Raw genomic sequence first — 20084 nt, 5'->3', positions numbered from 1 at the left:
GGGAGGGGGAGGGAGGGAGGGAGGGAGGGAGGGAGGGAGAGAGAGAGAGAGAGAGAGAGAGAGAGAGAGAGAGAGAGAGAGGACACAGATACACACACAGATCACGTAGAGATCCCATAACATATATATGCCTCTCTGTGTACCTACAAATATATTTAAATGGAGCCAGCTGAGCATGTTTTGTTGTTTTTGTGTATATGATTTCAAAGCTGACCACTCTACATTGGACAGCGAATAAAGGGGCTCATCCTTAGAAAGGACTTCTCCCAGCAGTCAGTAGTTCTTGGTCTAGGTATTGAGCCCGCCAAACGCTCCCAGTTGCATGTTAATGTGTCCATCGATATTGCCACTGTTCTGGTCCTGCTTATGAGGACATTTATAGGAAAGACACTTTCACAACGGTCTTCCTGGTATTCTGGATCTTACAAACTTTCTACCCCTTTCTCCAAAATGTTTCCCAAGTCATAGGTACAGGAGCTGAGATGTAGATGTTCGTGGGGTTGGACTTTTTATGATCTGTCAGTTTCTACGTTGTGCCCAGTTGTGGGTTTCTGTGTTTTCCTGTAATTTGGATTCTACAATTTGCAGTAGAGAGAAACTTTTTTGGTGAGGGGGATAATGATGAGGGGCCTCCAGTTGGTGAGGAGAGAGGAGGCTTAATATAGAAGGAGAAAGAGGGACAAGGGACAAATAACAACAAAGTTATTTAATATGTGTTGAGGAATTATACTATTTTACATTAACTTAAGATTATATACAATACATAAGTGTATATATACACATTTGTACACATCTATCTATCTATCTATCTATCTATCTATCTATCTATCTATTGATGAATGAATCATCTACCTATCTTAATGGAAGTTAAGCCACTTGGGATAGAGCCAGGCACCAGGAGATTCACTGGGAAGATGTGACAAGAAGGACACATGGCACCTGAGCACAGGTAATCAGCCACATAGGAAAACGTAGATTAAAATAAATGGGTTATTTTAGTTATAATACTATAAGAGACAATTCCAGATATATGGCCAAGGTATTTGTAAATATATATTGATTTATTTCTTATTTCTGGGAGCATGGGGCTGGGAGGAAGAACGAGAGCAAACTTCTACAGTCACTCCCATGTTCCCGGAAAATACTATGCGAGCTGCCAAGGGAGGGAAGTTGTTAGCCAGTTGACAGTTACCAGCATGGCAGGGTGTGTAAAATGTGCAGTTGTGCTTACTTGTTAGTGAGCAGCAGCTCTCTAACTGCACCTGAGGTCCACTCAAGAGGAGGAAAGTCACATCTCGTCCTGGAAACCTACCCAGCTTCCCAGAGCTAGAGAAGCCATGGACCTTAGTGAAGAATGTACAATCACTACATTGATAGATCAGCCTAAGTCATTACTACTTTCTGTACCTTATCCTCACACCCACAGATTTGTGGGCATTCTCCCTCTGCCCCCCACATTTGTCTGACTAAGACCTTATCCTCCAATATGACTCACTTTGATGTCAGTGCTTCTCAGGAGGTGTCCCTGAGATTTCTTCTAGGGTTGCTGTGTTGATGAGAGTCCCCATGGTAACTAGTACACTCTAGTATCACTCTTAGGCCACTAGCTGATAGCTTGCTGGAGGCAGAAGTTACTATGTGCGCAACTTGTGTTTTTTTTTTTTCAGTTGTTTTGATCTATTTATGTTTATTTTATATGTATGGGTGTTTTGCCTGCATGTATGTCTGTGTACCATATGCAAACAGCACCCACAGAGGCCATTAGATCCTCTCAGGCAGATGGTCGTGAGTCGTCATGTGGGTGTTGGGAGTCAAACGCGGTTCCTCTGGAAGATCAGCCAGGGCTTTTAGTTACTGAGCCATCTCTCCAGCCCCGCCTTGGGATCCCTAATGCCTCCTTCTGCCTGACTTGAGTTAGGTGTTCACGAGTTATGGAACGAGCGAAAGAATTGAAACACCAGAGGCAGAAAGGAGAACCAGTGCTCCTTCAAGTAGGAAAACCTTAAGGGGAAAGTCCTGTGTCATTAAAACCAACCAACTAAACAAACAATCGCAAAATCCAAACAAAGCAATATCCCACCCCAACGCAGAGGGTATCTTGGTATCTTTGAAGGAGATCATTTAGGATACAGGAGTTTGGGAACTTGAGAGCCTTCAGAAATAACAAATGCCGGCCGAAGCCCAATTATGAAGAAAGAAGGTGGAGAGGTGTGGGGAGGCCAGGCTGGGAGCCAGGAGAAATGAATTCTAGGCTTGGCTTTGCCACTCTCACTCCTGCGTGGGTGGCCTGGGAGAATCTCAACATCTTCCATTTCACTCATTTGCAAAATGAGAGGTGGGGCCAGACTAGATCCTGCTGCAGGATCTCGTCCTACTTTAAAAGTTGATTATACAATACCTCAGCAAAGAGTGGCAGGAGCATGTCTCTTGAATTTTAATTCTCATTTTTCTTAATAATTAAAAAAATAATTAGAATGTAATCACATCATTCCTCCCTCCCTTTCCTCTGCCCAACCCTTCCTATCTTCCTACTACCTCTCAAATCCACAGCCTCTTTTTCTTACGTTATTTTCACATAGATTTCTAAACACATAAACTTATAAATACAACCTACTGAGTCTACTTAGTGTTGCTTGTGTGCTTACGATTTTCGGGCTAGCCGGGTGAGTACTGTGGAAACAATTAGTGGGGTCATCCCTTAGTCAAAGAACTACAGATTCTTGAAAACTGACTTTGTCCTACCTACTTGAGGAGTTATTGACTTCCTTCCTAATAAGATAAAGGTTACTTTAAAACTCCTAAGTGGTTTTGAATGGTGCAGTTTTTCGGTTAAAGTAAATTAGAATAATATCTTTAAAAAAAAGATTCTGGGATTCTCATGAAAATGAAAGAAGACAACCCTGCAAACAGGTGATAAGATGGAAGCAAGTGGCTGACTTTAGAAGCTAAGCTGTCAGCCATGGAAACCTGCTGTGTGGGGCCCACTCATCTTTGAAGTGGCATTTGACAGTTTTAAGATGGAATTTGTTTCTGCAAAATGGTGGAGGAACTTCTCACCGTTTTAGGCATTGTTGCCAGCCTGTTGAAGCTTTGCTGTAAATTCTTTGTCTTACCACACAGGGGAGTGCCAGCTGGCTGTATCCAAGGTCTTTCTCAAGCTACTTTGGATGACAGCAGCTTCTCATTGCTTTCGGGTTAGTTGGAACACATCACAGAGCCACTGATATGATTTTCTATGTGACATTTTGGTTGATTTCTTATTTATTTATTTAATGTATATGAGTGTTCTGTTTTCTTTCTTTCTTTCTTTCTTTCTTTCTTTCTTTCTTTCTTTCTTTCTTTCTCTTTTAGATTTATTTATTTTTATGTGAATACATTGTCTCACAGATGGTTGTGAGCCACCATGTGGTTACTGGGACTTGAACTCAGGACCTCTGGAAGAGCAGTCAGTGCTCTTTACCACTGATTCATCTTTCCAGCCCGAGTGTTCTGTTTTCATGTAGACCAGAAGATGGAATCAGATCCTATTACAGATGGTTGTGAGCCACCATGTGGGTGCTAGAGTTTGAACTCAGGACTCCTTGCCACTTGTCTAGTTGTTGTGACAAAATGCCAGAGGCAAACAATGTAAGGAAGGAGTGTTTCCTTTGTCTTTCAGTTGGAGAGAAGATTCAGCCCCTTGTGACAGGGAAGGAACAACAACAGGGACCAGGGACTGGGAGGCTGGTAGCTCTGACTCCACAGTCAGCACAATGTGTGATGGCGGCGGCGGTTGTGCTCAGCTTGCTTCCCCTTCCTTATTTCTCTGAGACCCTGGCTCCTAGCACAGGGCCACCCATAGTTATGGTGTTCCTCTGCCTTAATTAATCTAACCTTGAGACTACCTCACAGGCATGCTCAGAGATCTGCTCCCATCGTGATTCTAAATTACACAAGTTCACAGTGAAGATTAACCATCACAACACTTTCCACATACATACAGACCTTACCTTTGTCACTTCTGGGCTCTATCGGGCAATTGTGCTATAGAAGGGGCCTCAGATATTAAGGGCTGCTACCTTTCTCCATAGTCAAGAATGATTTTTGGATAAAGGAGCCACTTGTCAGGAAGATAGACAGGTTTGAACTTCAGGTGCTGAAGTTGCCATGCAGAAGGTTCTCTGTGGAAGGAAAGGTGGGGCAGATAGGAACCTGTAAAATGTGCATCAGTTTATAGTTTCCAAGCAAAATGTGGATCCAAGCCTCACGTTGGAGTGCAGCTCTGAGATACTTTGTAATTAGCCTTACTGAAAGCTGAATGAATCTTTATGCACAGTCATTTAGGCTAAGTGTATTTCTGTGCGTGCTGTAACCTAATGCACGGCAGAGTGGACATTTCCTTAGGCTTGGACATGCTTCTTGGATGTAGCATTGACAAATTTGCAGGGAACAGAGTTTAGGTTTCTCTAGTCACTTCATACTAATTCACACTCATGCTGACTTGTGCTTGTGGTGAACTAAGAACTGTCAGTGTTACAAACGCTGCTACAGGAAGCCCGAGCTCTTGTTTTGAATATCTCCTGTGTGTATTTCTTGGGCCTGGAATGAAGAGTCTCTCATAGCTTCCCTCGTGGTGAGCAGATGGTTCAGAACTGTTGAGGTAGTGTTTTAATTTGCACAAATTTCCCCATTGTCTGCTGCGACCCCATTTCCTTGCTATCTGCCCCAATGGTCTTGATTCTCTAATGAAGCACACACAGACACACACACACACACAGACACACACACACAGACACACACACACAGACACACACACACACAGACATACACACACACAGACACACACACACAGCCTTATATTTAATATGCCTTAAACAGCACAATGGCTAGGTACTTCCAAACCTTCCTGTGGCTAACACACTCACCCCTCCGATATTTCTGAATTACTTCTTACTAAATTCTATATTGCATTCTGGCCACCCGGGACCCAGGCCTACAACCCTTCAGGGCCGTGATTCCCAACTCTTGCATGGCAGTGTCTCTGTCCTGTGCTTCTCAGGCCAGATCTTTCTGTTTCTCTGCCATGGACATTCTCCTTCCTTTTTTTCCTGCTTCCCTTCCTGGGAATCTCAAGTCCTGCCTCTGTCTTCCTGTCCAGCCATTGGCCACTTGCAACTTTATTTACCAATTAGAGCCAGCTGGGGGCGGGAACCCAGAGCGTCTTGCAGATGTGTGAATTCCCATGTAATCTGAGAACCCATATCGAAGCATTAAACCAAATCCACAACACAGAACCTTCCACAGACATCCACAGCAGGCAACTCTGCTGATTTCTATGTACTTAACCTGAGTCAGCCTCTAGGCTGGGGTGATGGTGTTGTCGCTTATCACAATCCAGTAGAAGAGAAGGAATAAGACTTGACCTTAAAGAAAGTATAAATGCCCAGCCTAACTTTTGGTTATCTTGTGATATATTTGCAATAGGCACACTAGCCTAAGGGGCATATTCATCTGGGGCATGAGCAGAAGGATGAGGTCAGGGAGCGTGGCTGCTGGTCACCTGTGGAGGAGGAGGTCAGGGAGCATGGCTGCTGGTCACCAATAGAGGATGAGGTCAGGGAGCATGGCTGCTGGTCACCCATGGAGGAGGAGGTCAGGGAGCATGGCTGCTGGTCACCAGCTGGGTAGGAGGTCAGGGAGCATGGCTGGTGGTCACGAGTGGACTCAGCTTTGTCTTTCTTTTGCTAATAAACACACTTTTCGGATTCTGAAGAATAATGTGATCTATTTGAGTTTATTCTGTATACAGCCCTTTACAGAGAACTCCAATGTGAAGATTAGGAACCCCCATTTTGACTTTATTCTCCTGCCTGCATTTGGCATTTCTGTGAAGGTCTAAGGTGCAAATTGTCATCCTGTCCATGCACTTGACTCTAACACACCTGTGGGCCCCAGCTAAGGAAGCCTTTGACCTTGAATAGTAAAACTGTCTCTCTGACCTTGGGGTTCACATCCTGTCCAAGGTATGTAACAGTTTCCTCTCTTTGTATGTGTACGGGTTATCTTTCTTTTCTTTTTGTACATGTCTCTGTATTTTCTTTCCTCTTTTTAGAAAGACACATCACGTTGGATTAGTCCCTACCTAACTTCAAATAACCCCATTTTAACTAATTAAAAATGCAGAGCCCCTACTTCCAAACAATGTTATATTCATTCATGGGTGTTAAGAATTAGGAATTCAGTGTATCTTTTTTGAGGACAAAATTATACACTTAATGTTAAATAGACCTAAATAGTAAATAGAACCACACAGAGATGCTGCAATTAGTTTTTTGATATACAAATAACTATTTTGTATGATTTAACCAAAATAGTAATTGAAATATGTGATTTTTAAAGTGAACTGAGTGTTACTGATGCTATAGCTTGCTCTGGTCACTTCGTAAGGAAGTGACACATGACTGGGCTCCTGATGCTGGTCATAGTGGCTGAGCAGAGTGAGACACCATGTGCCTCAAGACATCTGCCCAGATGTTTCTTCATGGCTGCCTTTTAGAATCCACCCTAAGTTTCTTTTTGTCTCCTGTCCAAAATCATTGCTTCGCTCAAGTAGAATTCTTACTATTGTTGGCAGAATGTAGCAGGGAACACATTTTGCATTGGGAATTAAGTTTTGTGCTTGGTTCTAGGCCCAGGATGGATGCCCTGAGACTGGCAAATTCGGCTTTTGCTGTTGACTTGTTCAAACAACTATGTGAAAGAGAGCCAGCAGGAAACATTCTCTTCTCTCCAATATGTCTCTCCACTTCTCTGTCCCTTGCTCAGGTGGGCGCCAAAGGTGACACGGCAAATGAGATTGGACAGGTAAGCTGCCCATGCCTTGTTTTGATTTTGAATGGGGGTAGTTACTGAAATTCATAGTCAAGGCCTAAGAGAGAAAAAATCTGTGAGTGGAGCTATTCATGACTGAAAACTGTACCATTTCCAGGGCTCTTTTAATCTATTCTAAATGTGAACACTCATTTAGGGGTAGCAAAACCTATATTTAGAACAGGTACCAGATTGGGATGGAGAACATCGGACCTGACAGGTGTTCCATTCACCAGTGGCTGTCATCAAGTCATATGACATCCCTTACCTGACATATTTGAAGGTCAATTAAAATGACTTATTAAATACTCCATTGCACATACTCCTAGTAAATGGGGAAGAGCTGTCCCCTGCCCCCTGCCCTACATTCAGAGAACAAAAGCACTGTTCCTCAAACACGATTTATTTAGAACATCAAACTTAATATTAAGATGAAGGCACAGTTGCATCCTACCCTAGAGTATATGCAGTCTCAGCAGTAACATCTTCAGTGATCTATCTTCAGACTAGCATAGATGAGGAGAACAAATCACTTGAGATCTCATTTGAGAAGCATGGAGTAAAGTTTCCCATGCAAACACATACATATGTATAGAGATGTTTCAGGGTTTCTTTAGAGAGGTGCTTGATTAGTCTCGAAGTTCTGGGACCTTCAAAGGAGATGAGTGCCTTGATTGCTGTTTTGAGATGAAGTCTTAGAGAGTAGGTACTTTCCAATTCCTTTCTACTATTTTCCTTATGCAGACTGATGTAAGGTTCAAAAGAAAAATAAAACCTCTTTCTTGTCACAAATTCATCAGTATTTAAAATAGAGTCACCTGCTTCACCAGTATCCCTCAAATCATGACTGATCCAGTGTTGACTGGGTCAGGATGAGAAACTAGGGGAGGCAGAAGAGACTGTCTCAGTCCTGGGGAGAGGGTTGTACCGTTTGAACTTCTTATCTCCATATGGTGGAAACCCAGCTTCCACTGTCCAGGCTCCATCTCTTTTTCTGGAAGGACTGTGGGAGTGAATTCGGGTCCATGCCTCATCCACAAGGAAGATATTTTCCTGCATGTGACCTGCTTGTCTTTTCCATCACATCTGGTCTTTTTGAAATATTATTTTTTTCTTATTTCTTGAGAACTTAAATATATTTGTACAATGAAACATGACCATATCCCTCCCTATTTCCCCTTTCTAACTTCCTTCACATCGCCCCCGAACATGTTCTTTTCCCAGCTTCATGTCTTTTTTCTTCCTATAATCTCTTTAGTCCAGTTAGTAGTGACTGTATGTGTAAGGCCATCCTCTGAGGCGTGGAGAATATACCAGTGGCTACATGCACTCTAAATTCTGACTGGAGAAGCCTCTTTCTGCAGTGGGCAGCAGTCCTGCTGAGATGCGTAACTGATCAACAACTGAGAATAAGAGACCAGTGCTCGGCCCTACATGGGACAGCTCTCTTGACCTCTTCTGCCCTCACCATGCCAAGGCTCAGGAAATTCTAAAGAGAAGCTAGATAGAATGCAAGTGATGGAGGGTAGGGAGAAGTGCCATGAGATGCAAGCCTCTGCACTAGACATGGTTAGGCACACATAAACTCCCAGCAGCTGTGGTCACCTGCACAAGTCCCATATAAGATCTATGCAGTCCAATCTTGGATTGATGGGGAGCTGATCTCTGTGCCTCATCCTTTACTGAGGACCTATCGATGCTTGAATCTGGGGATCCAATTCAGGGCCTCATGCTTGCAGGGCAAGCATTGTGTCTCCTCAACTTCCAGGACAATGTTTTTGTTTTGTTTGTTTGTTTTCTAATAATGGATTTTTTTTTCTCTTAACAGGTCCTTCATTTTGAGAATGTCAAAGATGTACCCTTTGGGTTTCAAACAGTCACTTCTGACATCAATAAGCTCAGTTCTTTTTACTCTTTCAAGCTAGTCAAGCGTCTCTACATAGACAAATCTCTGAACCCTTCCACAGTAAGTTGTTTATAACAGTAGTGCGGGACCTCTTCCCAGAAGGGGCATTTTACACTGCTAGACTGATAGCTTTCCTTTCTAGAGTGACAGCTCTGAAGCAGCCCACTGCAGATGTTGAATGTAGTGGGGGGAGGTATTGAAACAACAGTCACTTGTGCTCAGAATACAGAGAAGTGTGTCCCCTTTCCCCAGCAAGCATTGACAAGTACTCCCCCTCCTCAGTTCTGTGGAGAAAAGGGATAATGGACGCTCCAACTGTCTAGTAGATGGGACCTTCGTATGGGGCTCAAGACAATTTGCAATACGCTCTCTCCTTAAACAAGGCGCATATGGCCTGATGATGTCTTAAATTCCCCAGTTCAGTTTTTAACATGGTCCACATATCTTTCAGAATCAGTAAGAAGATAACCACTACAAACGATCAGTTTCCATCACACGTGAATTGCTGTTGTTTCCCTAGGCTAGTTAAGGACATTTGTACAAAGCTGCTGTAGTCATTTAACCCAAATCCTTTCTTGAAGCAGTCATATGAAGAACATTACAGTTGCCTCTTGTTAGACTCCAGAGTGTAGCATCCGGCGTTTGAGATCTCTATTTAAACACATAACCAGAATTCTTGATGACAGGATCTTCCCATCTCTGCTAATGCAGGGCTGACTCAGCTCCCAATTCCACGGTCAGAATTTCAAGCTTCTAGTTCTCCAAGCCACATGTCCTACTACGGCACGACAATGTTCTGCATTCAATATTTGTTTTTGTGTAAGGTCTCTGGGAATTAAGTTACTAGTCATTGTTGTCAGTTTACTCTTATGGCTCAAGGACACATATGCACAGCTATTTTTATTCCAGCTGTCACCTGGGAAATTAGAGAAAATTGAGATGTGAACTTCATCTGGGCATTGAAACATTTTAAAAGCTCCCCGAGTGATACTTAAAGACTTATGTCATTGGCAATGACAGTGGTGGCTCCTCACCTCACTGTTTTTCTGGTGTTCTTAGGTAGTGCTGGCTGCCTCAGTTAGTCCAAGGTTGGGGCTTGATGTACTGGAGCTAAGTTAGTTGGCTAAGACTGTTGTTTCTGCAAAGGAATTCAAGGGCAGACTGATGTGGCATTCACGTTATGTTAGCTTGTTTGGACTTCACTCCACAGTTAGAATGATTTCACCAAACCAGGAGCTGAAGCCTTTCTGTTTTTCTTTTCCCATCATTTTCCCTTTCCTCATTCCCCTCCCCTCTCCTACCCTTCCCTTATTTTACTTCTTTTCCCCTTTCTCCCCTCCCCTCCTTTTCCATCTTCTCTTTTTTTCCTTCTCCCCTTCCCTTCCCTTCTGTCTCTCTCCCCCTTCCCTCCCCTCCTCTTCTCTTTCTCCCTTCCCATTCCCTTCCTTTCTCTTCCTCATTTTGTTTTCCTTTGCTCCTCCTCCTAGGTAGTCCCTGCAAACATACAAGTTATAGTACAAACAAATGTGCCTGACTCTAAACCACTCAAGTATTTGTTGATAGCCCAACTTTGTGGCCTCAGATCTCTTGCGTCAATACCAGTGAGGGTAGGATTTGCATTTTACACATGAGTTAGACACAGACGCAACACTGTGTTCTTTACAGTCTTATGTTTCACATTTCAGTGTGCAGATGAAACTCCTGGAAACCTTGCTAAAATGCCCAGTAATGTCAGTAAGTCCAGAGGCCTAAGAGTTCATTTGAACAAGAGCTTAGGTCATGCCTGACTCCTGATCTTTGGCTCTTGTTTGAGAGCCAGAACCTTAAAGAATATTCACTTATTTTTAGTGATGATAAAGGTTTTCTGTTCATTGTTTTAGTTTCTGTTTTACACACACACACACACACACACACACACACACACACACACGTATAGTGTTTGTTATTTTTCTTGTTGTTGTAATAAAATACCACCCAAGTTTCACAGGGTTCCATCTATAGCTATTTGTTCCCATTTTCTTGGGCAGATACATCAGTAGGCATGTAATAGCAGAAGACCACTGTTCACAGCACAAAGGACTTGGAAGGAGAGAATGACAGGAAATGGCCAGAGATAATAGTATCTTCAAGGCTCCCAGTGATCTATTTCCTTTAATTAGGCCCTATTTTCCAAAGGTTATAGACAGTCTCAAAATGGTGCCAGGAGCTGAGAACTAAGTGTTTAAACCTTAAGCATCTGAGGCGTGTTTTAGATTGAAGCCACAGCTATATATTTATATTATGTATATACTAGTAAAAATGAATATTTTTAAATAATGGAGAGATTAATATTTAAATATATATTTAATAGTATAGTGTTTCTTTTGTTTTTCACAAAGATGAGATCCAATTAATAATTTAGTAATTGATATGTCTTATAATTGAAGAAATAAAACATCTAACACAAAGAAAATACTTATTTCTTTCTATACAATGCTTCAGATAGTGTGACCAGTTTTGAAAATGTATGTATAGTAATAGTCATTTAAGGAAACCATTTCTTAGCACAGTGTGGTACTGCATTAGCTCCACTTACATTTGCAAAGAGCTGCCTGAGTTTGTGAATTGGAATTTTTTTTTTCAGGAATTTATCAGTTCTACCAAAAGACCATATGCAAAAGAATTGGAAACTGTTGACTTCAAAGATAAACTGGAAGAAACGAAAGGTCAAATTAACAGCTCCATTAAGGAGCTCACAGATGGTGAGTACCATTTAATGCTCTCCCTGCTTAAGAATCCCTGTTTTAAGCTTAGAAGTATTGAACATCTGGAAGCTTCCTTAGATATTTTTAGCACACAAGCTAAATTCTTTGCTCATCAAGCCAGTTTCTGGGCATTTCTTGTATCAGCTCATCACTTGGCAATTTATTGTGGTGCATTGTTCTCCATGGGCCTTGCCTTGCTCTCTGACAAGCTGCCACATGCCCGCGTGCCCTGAGAGAGGCCCAGCTGTCGCTTCTATTCTATGGGCTTTGGCAGATGATGAAGGCAGGTTTTAAAGTCTGGAGATGGAAAGATGATCCTTGAATCCACTTCCAGCTAAAAATTCTTACAACGTTACCGAAAATGAAAGAGGACAAAAGGCCTTAGGCAAATGTAAAGGTAGAAAAAAACAAAAGCTAGTATCATATTGAGTTCCTCAACTGCGCAGGCTACGCGGAGTTCCGGCGTCCATCCCTGCTTCCTGTGGAGCCCTCTCAGCCCCGTCTCTGAACTTATTTCACCCCTCAACCGCGCCATTAAAAGTCCCAGTTAATTGTCTTCCCTGCTAGGAAAGAATTGGGGTGAAGATGGTTTGAGTTGCAGTCAGTGTCTAGATATTCTTTCCTAGAGATGTGTTTACAGTGTTTGTACACGGGGGAGTCTGTTCGGAAATAGAAAGTAATTATGAAGGAGTGGCAGTCACTGCTGGTTACGGAGGGATCCACTGCTGGAGTGAACAAGCGTGCATCAGCCGGCTACTTAGGTGAATAACGACTACGTGTGGTTTTCTGTAACCATTTGCAGGCCACTTTGAGGACATTTTGTCAGAGAACAGTATAAGTGACCAGACCAAAATCCTTATGGTTAATGCTGCCTACTTTGTTGGAAAGTGGATGAAGAAATTTCCGGAATCAGAAACAAAAGAATGTCCATTCAGAATCAACAAGGTATGCGCGGCCTGAAGCGGGAAGTTGAGTCAAAGTCGTGGCAGTAGAGCAGGGTACAGAAGTGAGTCTCTGTAGAAAATGAAGAAGTGCAAAAATCGAAGGAGGATAAAGGAATGGAAGCAAGCAGGCAAAGCAAGCTGGAGGTGTCTGGATTATTAGGAAGTCTCAGCCACTTAGGACTTATGTTTCCGACTCAGTAACTGCACTTTGATCTCACTTTTTTTTATTTACTTACTGCCAACTCTCATGGCTTGTGTTGGGTCCTCAAACCCCACGTGGTAGAAAAAGAGAAATGGCATTTTTTCAGTGTTGTATTTTTTTCCCAGATCCTGACCAAGTATCATCTTCTAAAAATAAATGTATTTCCATCATCTCTTTACCTCCATAAACCCCTCAGAGCCTCTCCCTCCATCCCCACCCAACCTCATGGTGTTCTCTCTCTGTCAAAAAACACAACCAAACAAGAAAAACAACAGACACACAGGTAACAACAACAAAAAAATCAGAACGGATAAACAAAATAAAAAGCAAAATAAGACGAATAACAAGCAAAGAGCACACACAGGAAACACATGGAGTCTGTGTTGGCCTCATACTCCTGAGAGTGAGCCTGCCTTGCAGTGTGGCTGACATGCACCTAGTGACACTTCATTGGAGAAAATGTCTTTGCCCTTTCCCAGCAGGCATCAGTTGCAAATAGCTTTTTGGTCAGGCGTAGAGCTCTGTGTCGACATCCCCTTCTCAGGAAGGGAACCCGTCTAGCTTGAACATGTCCAGGTCTTATGCTTGCTGCCCCAGCCTCGGCAACTTCATGAGTGCGTGTATCTGTCCTGTTGTGTCTGGAAGAGGCTGTTTCCTTACAGCCACTCACTCCGTTTGGCTTTTACAGTCTTTCTGCCTCTTCTTCTTCTGCATAGATCTCTGAGTCTTGAGGGGAGGGGTTAGACAATGACATCTCATTTAGGACCAAGTGCCCTGAAGTCCTTCACTCTCTCCAGATTGTCCAGTTGTGGACTTCTTTGTTGATTGCCATCTACTTCAAGAAGGAAGTTCTCTGATGACAGTTGAGCGATGCTCTGATGTTTGGATATGGCAGTGTGTCATTAGTAGTCATTTTATTGCTGTGTTCCTTTAGCAGAATAATAGTAGTAGGTTTTTTCCTTGCTTCATAACCTATCTAGTGTCAGGTTCTTAATGCTAGAACCCAGAAGGAAATCCCTTTCAGATACTAACTTGGTTTGAGTTAGCTAGATCGGCTTCCATGATTTCCCCCTTTTCCCAATGGAATTCACGTTTATACCACACTCATCCCAAATGTAATTTTTCTTCAGACAAATTTACTTTCCTAGTAACAGCATTAGTGCGTGGACTTTATAAGGCCAGACACCTTGTCTTTTTCACCCTAGCGTCTACAGTGTCTTACAACTAAGTGCTCTGAATATTTTTGGGTGAACAATCAATTTCCAAAGATCGGCTTTAATCTTCTTTTGGACAGTCTTGGGTAGTTTCTAACTTGTAATATATCCCTAAACTACTTTGACTTTCTGGCTCTCCTGTTTCTACCTCTCCAACACTGGGATCATAGGCAGGACCCACCACACTTGGTTTATGTATTGCTGGACATTCAAACCAGAGCTCTAAATGTTTGCCAAGTATTTGACAAACTGAGCTATGTCCTTAGCCCAAATGTCAGTGTCAGAGAAAACACAACAGTCCATGACTGCATAGTTTCTCAGGAAGGGAAAAAAAAAACCTGTTATTGCTCCTAATAGATTTGAAGTCTCTAGGGTTTTGGGTAAGGGAGGGCAGAGAGTCCTTCCTCCACTCTTTCCCTGGGCTTTCTGACTGTAGTGGACTAAACTGACTTCAAGGGGCAGGACCAGCTGACAAACTTTAGACATCTCAGACACTGCCTAGCTGCAGGCCTTTAGCATGGCTCTGGACATTCTTCTTTCACTGAGGGCTGGGGCAGCATGTACTTTACAGCCTCTGCTATTACAGAGGTATTGATCACCTGATTGTCAGTCATGTCAAGATGACACCGCACATTTGATTGATGATTTGATTGGTGGTTGATGTTCCTCTCTGGGAAGGGCTGCCAAAGGGTCCCTGAGTATAAGTGAAATCTCAAGCATGTGGCTAATGATGTCTCTTACAAATCCTCCAGGATCACATCATGTAACGGCAGTGGGTAGAACTTGGACTTTGGCTTTGATTATGTTATGATTTGTAGCTTTTATATTTGTCGAAATGCTAAAGAATGTTTCTGAAAGGAGAGGGAGCAGGTGTGCCATCCCTTTTATTCTTGCCATTAAATATTAATTCCAGGTAACAACAGAGCCTGGAAACCTAGGTCCTCAGCAGAATTATAGGGGTTTGGTATCGTGATATTACTGTGTCTACCTAATGAGCAATTACACTTGTTTCTGGGCTGCATGGCAACCACTCACTTTGAATACATTCTATTATTTTTTTTTTTTGTGTGTGTGTGTATCCTTTGAACTGCATTTGCCAATCACTCAATATTTTGAGTGACACTACTAAACTGTTTGAATGTTCATTGGTGTCCTTTAAGGGCAGGGCTACACTGAGAAAATTATAGTAAGAGCCTCATATAACCTAACAAAACATAAAATCTATTCTGAAAAATGACATACAGATCCCTAAGTTATGCACCTTTTATTCTAAATACTTGAGACCAGAAGAAGTTTTGGTTTTATATATTTTCTCGCAGATTTTGTAATATTTTCATTTATTTGATGAATTATCTTGGGAGTTGACCACAAATCTACCTAAGAAATTTGTTTATGTTTCATATACATTTAGAAACATAGTTTGAAAATAACTGTACATTTTCTCTCTCCATATCCTTTATTCCTCCTTTCCTTCCTTCCCCCATCGTGTGTGCGTGTGCGTGTGCGTGTGTGAGTGTGTGTTTAGAGATTGAAGCCAGAGCTTTTCACATGATAGGCAAATGCTATATCCTTAGCTTGTTGTTGTTGTTTTTGGGATACGGTATTACTAAGTAGCTCAAACTGGCTTTGAATTTACTGTGTGCCTCAGGGTTGCCTTCAATTCATACTTCTTCTGCATTCATCTCCAGAGTGCTGGGATTACCAGACTCAGATAATTCCCTGTATTTTGATTGATGCCTGTCTGTCATATGAAATATGAAGTCGTATTGTCTTATTTTTCTTTTATTGTATATGTAAATAGTATATATATATATATGTATGTATATATATTTCCTATAATGTAGAGTACATGGGATGGTAAAGTACATAAATAACTTTCAAGGAAGCCATAAGATGTTTAAAGAATGCATACTGTGTGGATTCTCATGTTGGTGCTTAGGCCGTAATGCTCCAAAACCACAACAGAACTTTGCATATTCCTATCTTGACTGTCATTTCCAACTGTATTTCTGTGTTTGTATTTTTATAATCTAGGTCTATATCTATGCTTGTACATATGTATATATGTATATATGCATATATGTATATATATATGTATGTATTCATGTGTTCTTTTATAAATTGAAAATTAACCCTTTCAAAACATTCTCTTCTAACAGACAGACACCAAACCAGTACAAATGATGAATCTCGAGGCCACCTTCTGCTTGGGTAACATTGATGACATCAGCTGTAAGATCATAGAAGTTCCTTTCATGAATAAGCATCTCAGTATGCTCATTGTGCTCCCCAAGGACGTGGAGGACGAGTCCACAGGCCTGGAGAAGGTTAGGAGGCAGCTGGGCACTTAGACAAAAGAAGCCTAATATAGTAAAGAAGTAAAGATGGAATCCTGTGGATGCTCACAGGGGCCAACCTCACATATCTCAGCTCAGTCATCTTTAAGGGGTCTGAAGTCTATTCTGTGTCTTTTCTTCTTTAAAGTGAAAAACAGCCAACATATATTGTCATGTACAATGGACCAAATAAACTTAGTTTTTATAACATTTATAACACAAATTAGAAACTGTTACCATATTCTTGTTTACCGATGAGGAAGGAAGTCACAGAGACTAAATAAATATAGATCGCCACATGATCACCACATGATCGATCAGTTGATCACATGAAGACCAAAGATTTGAGCCTGGGAGGAAAAGAGCCTTTGGCCTATATTCCATGCTTAAGCAGTAAATAGAATAATAAATCCACTAGTTGCAAAGCTAGTTAACTCTAATGCTTTTGTTATTTTGCTTTTTTTTGTCCTAGTAATTTGTCCCAAGCAAAACTGAGAATATTAATCAAAAAGTAATTGTTGTAGACTAACAAAAGAATAAAATATTCTTTTCCCATTAGAAAACGCACTTGCGCTAGCTTATGACCTTAGCACACCCTCGGCTTTTATTTGCTCCAGGAGAATAACACTGGTGCAGTATTGTTTCATGTTAGTAGCAGCAGTTAGCTACTGTCATTCTTGGTGGTAACTGGGTGAAGGTCAAGGAGCAATTTAATTTCATTTGCTCCATGAAGAATTTTATGACTAAGCTATTTTATGCTTCGCTGCATACCTATCTTTTAAACCCATTGAAATGGTTGCGGTCATCACTTTTGAATCAGAACTAGTCTAAGTTCCCATTAATTAACTTTAATTAACTTTGGTGGTGTGCCTTGGTCGTGAATACTATGAGCTCCTTTGGAGAGAAGTTATAACAAACAGGAGATCTACAGGAAAGTTACTAACTTTGCATTCATTTCACTGCTGTGTGTGTAACATCACAATCTGTTTCTGAAATTTAAGCAAATAAAAATCATGCTCTCATATATGTTACTGAGAAGAGAGCCTTCCTGTAGGGTGGGGAAGAGAAATCTTGGTGGGTGGTAGATCTTACATGAGGAGCCCCATGCTGGGCTGTCTTCAAACCAAGGTTGATTTAAATTCTTTAGAACTAGACTTAACACTTACTGTTCTTAATCAAGCTAGTGAAAAAAGCTTTTACAATTAGAAGTAAATAAAATTAATTATTTTTCTTTTTTTTGTCTTTAGATCGAAAAACAACTCAACCCAGAAACATTGTTACAGTGGACCAACCCCAGCACCATGGCCAGTGCCAAAGTCAAACTCTCCCTCCCAAAGTTTAAGATAGAAAAGATGATTGACCCCAAGGCTAGTCTGGAAAGCCTAGGGCTAAAAAATCTCTTCGATGAAAGTACATCGGATTTCTCTGGAATGTCAGAGACCAAGGGAGTATCCCTATCAAATGTGATTCACAGAGTATGCCTAGAAATAACCGAAGATGGCGGTGAGTCCATTGACGTGCCGGGGTCCCGGATCTTACAGCACAAGGATGAATTCAATGCTGACCACCCTTTTATTTATATCATTAGGCACAACAAAACACGAAACATCATTTTCTTTGGCAAATTCTGTTCCCCTTAGCTGGCAGGGCCTTGTCAAGTCTCAGGTAACTTGGCTGTAGCTGGGGAGCTCTGTAAACTTTGTATCCAGACAATCACTTTCTATACAATAAATCGTGAACGTTGCTGAATCAGGAAGCAGTTCATATTTGTCATATGTAACCTTCATACTAACAGACGCTTTTCGCCCTAATTCCTTCTTGTTTCCCTTTGTTAAAGAAAACGTCAAATACTTGTGAAAGGGAATCACTTTCTTCATTTGTCAAAGCATCCGGAGCTACGGACAAAAATGTAGTCTTCAAGGGAGGAATTGCTATAGGGACGATGTGGGAAACGTTATTCTCAGGGGTTTCCATTTACTGAGATAATGTTCTAGAGATCTTCACTCCTTTCAAATCTTAAAAATCAATTAGAACATAGGGCTCACAAAGGTCCTTTTTCAAGTGAACTTGTGTACATGTCACACTACTGTTGGGCCAGAAGTCTTCATGTTAAACCTGAAGAAACAGTTTTTTTTTTCAAGATCTTAATTGGAGATTACAGAAGGACGACATGTTGTTACTACTATATATCATGGAACTCTACAAATAGCATCTGGAATGCCACCCTATTAACCAATCTCTTAATATTTTTCCATATATATAGACTATTCACAGAAAATGAGTACATACAGTTCATAAGTGATCAATTTTTCTGAAAAAAAAAAGAGTATGTTATCAGCTCATAGAAACACTTTGAAGAAGATTCTAGATCTTGGAGTGTTGGATAAAGAATTCTGGGCCTATTTTATCTGAAGACGAAGGCCCTAAGAGAAAGCTCAGCTTTTATAAAAGCTGGCTTTCATTTTTCTTCGGTCTCCCATGTGGTCATTTGGGTGATGTTGTTGCTGGCAAGGTTTCTAATCTGATCACAAAGTCCCTGGCATCTTCAGCATCAGCAACTTAAAATTTACAGGGATTCTCATGATGATAAGAGTTTTGTGGCCATTGAAAGAACTTCCATTTTTGTCTAATGTGGCAGTAGGAAGAGGGAAGGGACCCCAAACCTTCAGAAAACACAAGCAAAACTATTCAGGTATCCATAAATCTTTGGCATATATTTTTCTCAGTTTACAAACCTAGCTATTTCAGATAGCAGTATGTAGTCTACACAAATAATTTATAAAATAGTTCTGGTAAGTCAGTTATGTTGTAACCTAATTTTTAATTCACCACCAACAGAAAGTATTTGCTGCAGTGTTTCTTAGTCTTTCCTTATCCAATTTCTTCCCATTTTTTTTTTGTAAATAATGTGCTTTTTCTTCCAAAGGTTCAATGATGACTTCTTTTCTGTGCTATTAACAATAAAATATTATAGAATTATGTGCCTTGTTCTTTCTCCATTGGCTTAGAATTACTATCTTGAAATATAATCAAGACATCCGTTTATTAGAAGCATTCATGTGTGTAAATCCCTTCTGGGTTAATGTGGAGTAAAAAGAATACAAACGAGTCATGTCCTTGCTGTTCTCCCTTCTCCATAGCCATCGGTTCTTGCACTCTGAGTAGCCCAACAAAGACAAGAGCAGATTGTGTCAGAATCATTTAAGCACTTCCAAGTTAAAACCACAGCCATCCACGAGGACATACAGCTCTTCTCCAGCCCTTTTCTCTTTTGGGTCCTTTCTCAAAATGTAACTTTGCCAAGATCCATAAGCTTGTGGTGTTTTCTTAGTTGGTGCTTTTCCCCCTCAATGACATGTTCATTTATTTTTAATTACTTATAACATCCTCAAACCTGTTTTTTTCCCTTGTAAAAAGGAACTGATCACCTGCACAGGCTCCCCAATCTTGCTCATCTCCCCCTTCCAACTAAGTATGGGCTGATTCTGGGAAAGCCCAGTGTGGAGAGGAAGGGAGAGCCTGGTGCCTCCTGGCCAAAGGCTCAGGGAACTTCAGGTGTCAGTGAAAAACACTGACAGTTTTGGTCAGTGTCTCTCTGAGATAGTCTACATTGGTGGTTTCCAACCATAGACAACGTCTACCCTCTAGCGGAAATTTTTGTTATTACTACTGGGAGAGCATCTCTTGGTCTGGTTAATACCTGCAATGGCAAAAGCCCCCTTCTCCCTGAAGAGTGTTATCCAGTACACTATGCCTAGAGTGACTTAGGAGATATCAATGGGGCATTTGCTAAAAGACAGATCCAGAGGGAGCATCCCTGAAGCATAGAAAGAAGAACAATTTGGAACTGCAGTAGAGGATGAAGGATGTCTTCTTTCTGTCAGCTGTC

General features: G+C 41.3%; 1 protein-coding gene across 4 annotated transcripts in view; it reads left to right on the top strand.

Annotated features, from left to right (window-relative positions):
* The window catches only part of Serpinb5 (serpin family B member 5), a 21538-nt gene extending 2364 nt beyond the window's left edge, over positions 1-19174 (top strand). Inside the window, exons 2-8 of one of the 4 annotated variants that reach the window (XM_028775636.1) lie at positions 5873-6002; positions 6675-6843; positions 8678-8815; positions 11379-11496; positions 12302-12444; positions 16019-16186; positions 17443-19174. In XM_028775636.1, the coding sequence (XP_028631469.1) occupies positions 6676-6843; positions 8678-8815; positions 11379-11496; positions 12302-12444; positions 16019-16186; positions 17443-17835 (1128 nt within the window). In that variant the 5' untranslated portion in view covers positions 5873-6002; position 6675 and the 3' untranslated portion in view covers positions 17836-19174. Of the gene's footprint in view, positions 1-5872; positions 6003-6668; positions 6844-8677; positions 8816-11378; positions 11497-12301; positions 12445-16018; positions 16187-17442 lie in introns of all 4 variants that reach the window. The other 3 variants (XM_028775637.1, XM_028775638.1, XM_028775639.1) reach the window with 3 other exon arrangements.
* Positions 19175-20084: the final 910 nt, after the last annotated feature.

The sequence above is a fragment of the Grammomys surdaster genome, unplaced genomic scaffold, assembly GCF_004785775.1.
Source record: "Grammomys surdaster isolate TR1022 unplaced genomic scaffold, NIH_TR_1.0 257, whole genome shotgun sequence".
NCBI lineage: Eukaryota > Metazoa > Chordata > Mammalia > Rodentia > Muridae > Grammomys > Grammomys surdaster.
This window is presented reverse-complemented; position numbering and strand designations above follow the sequence as displayed.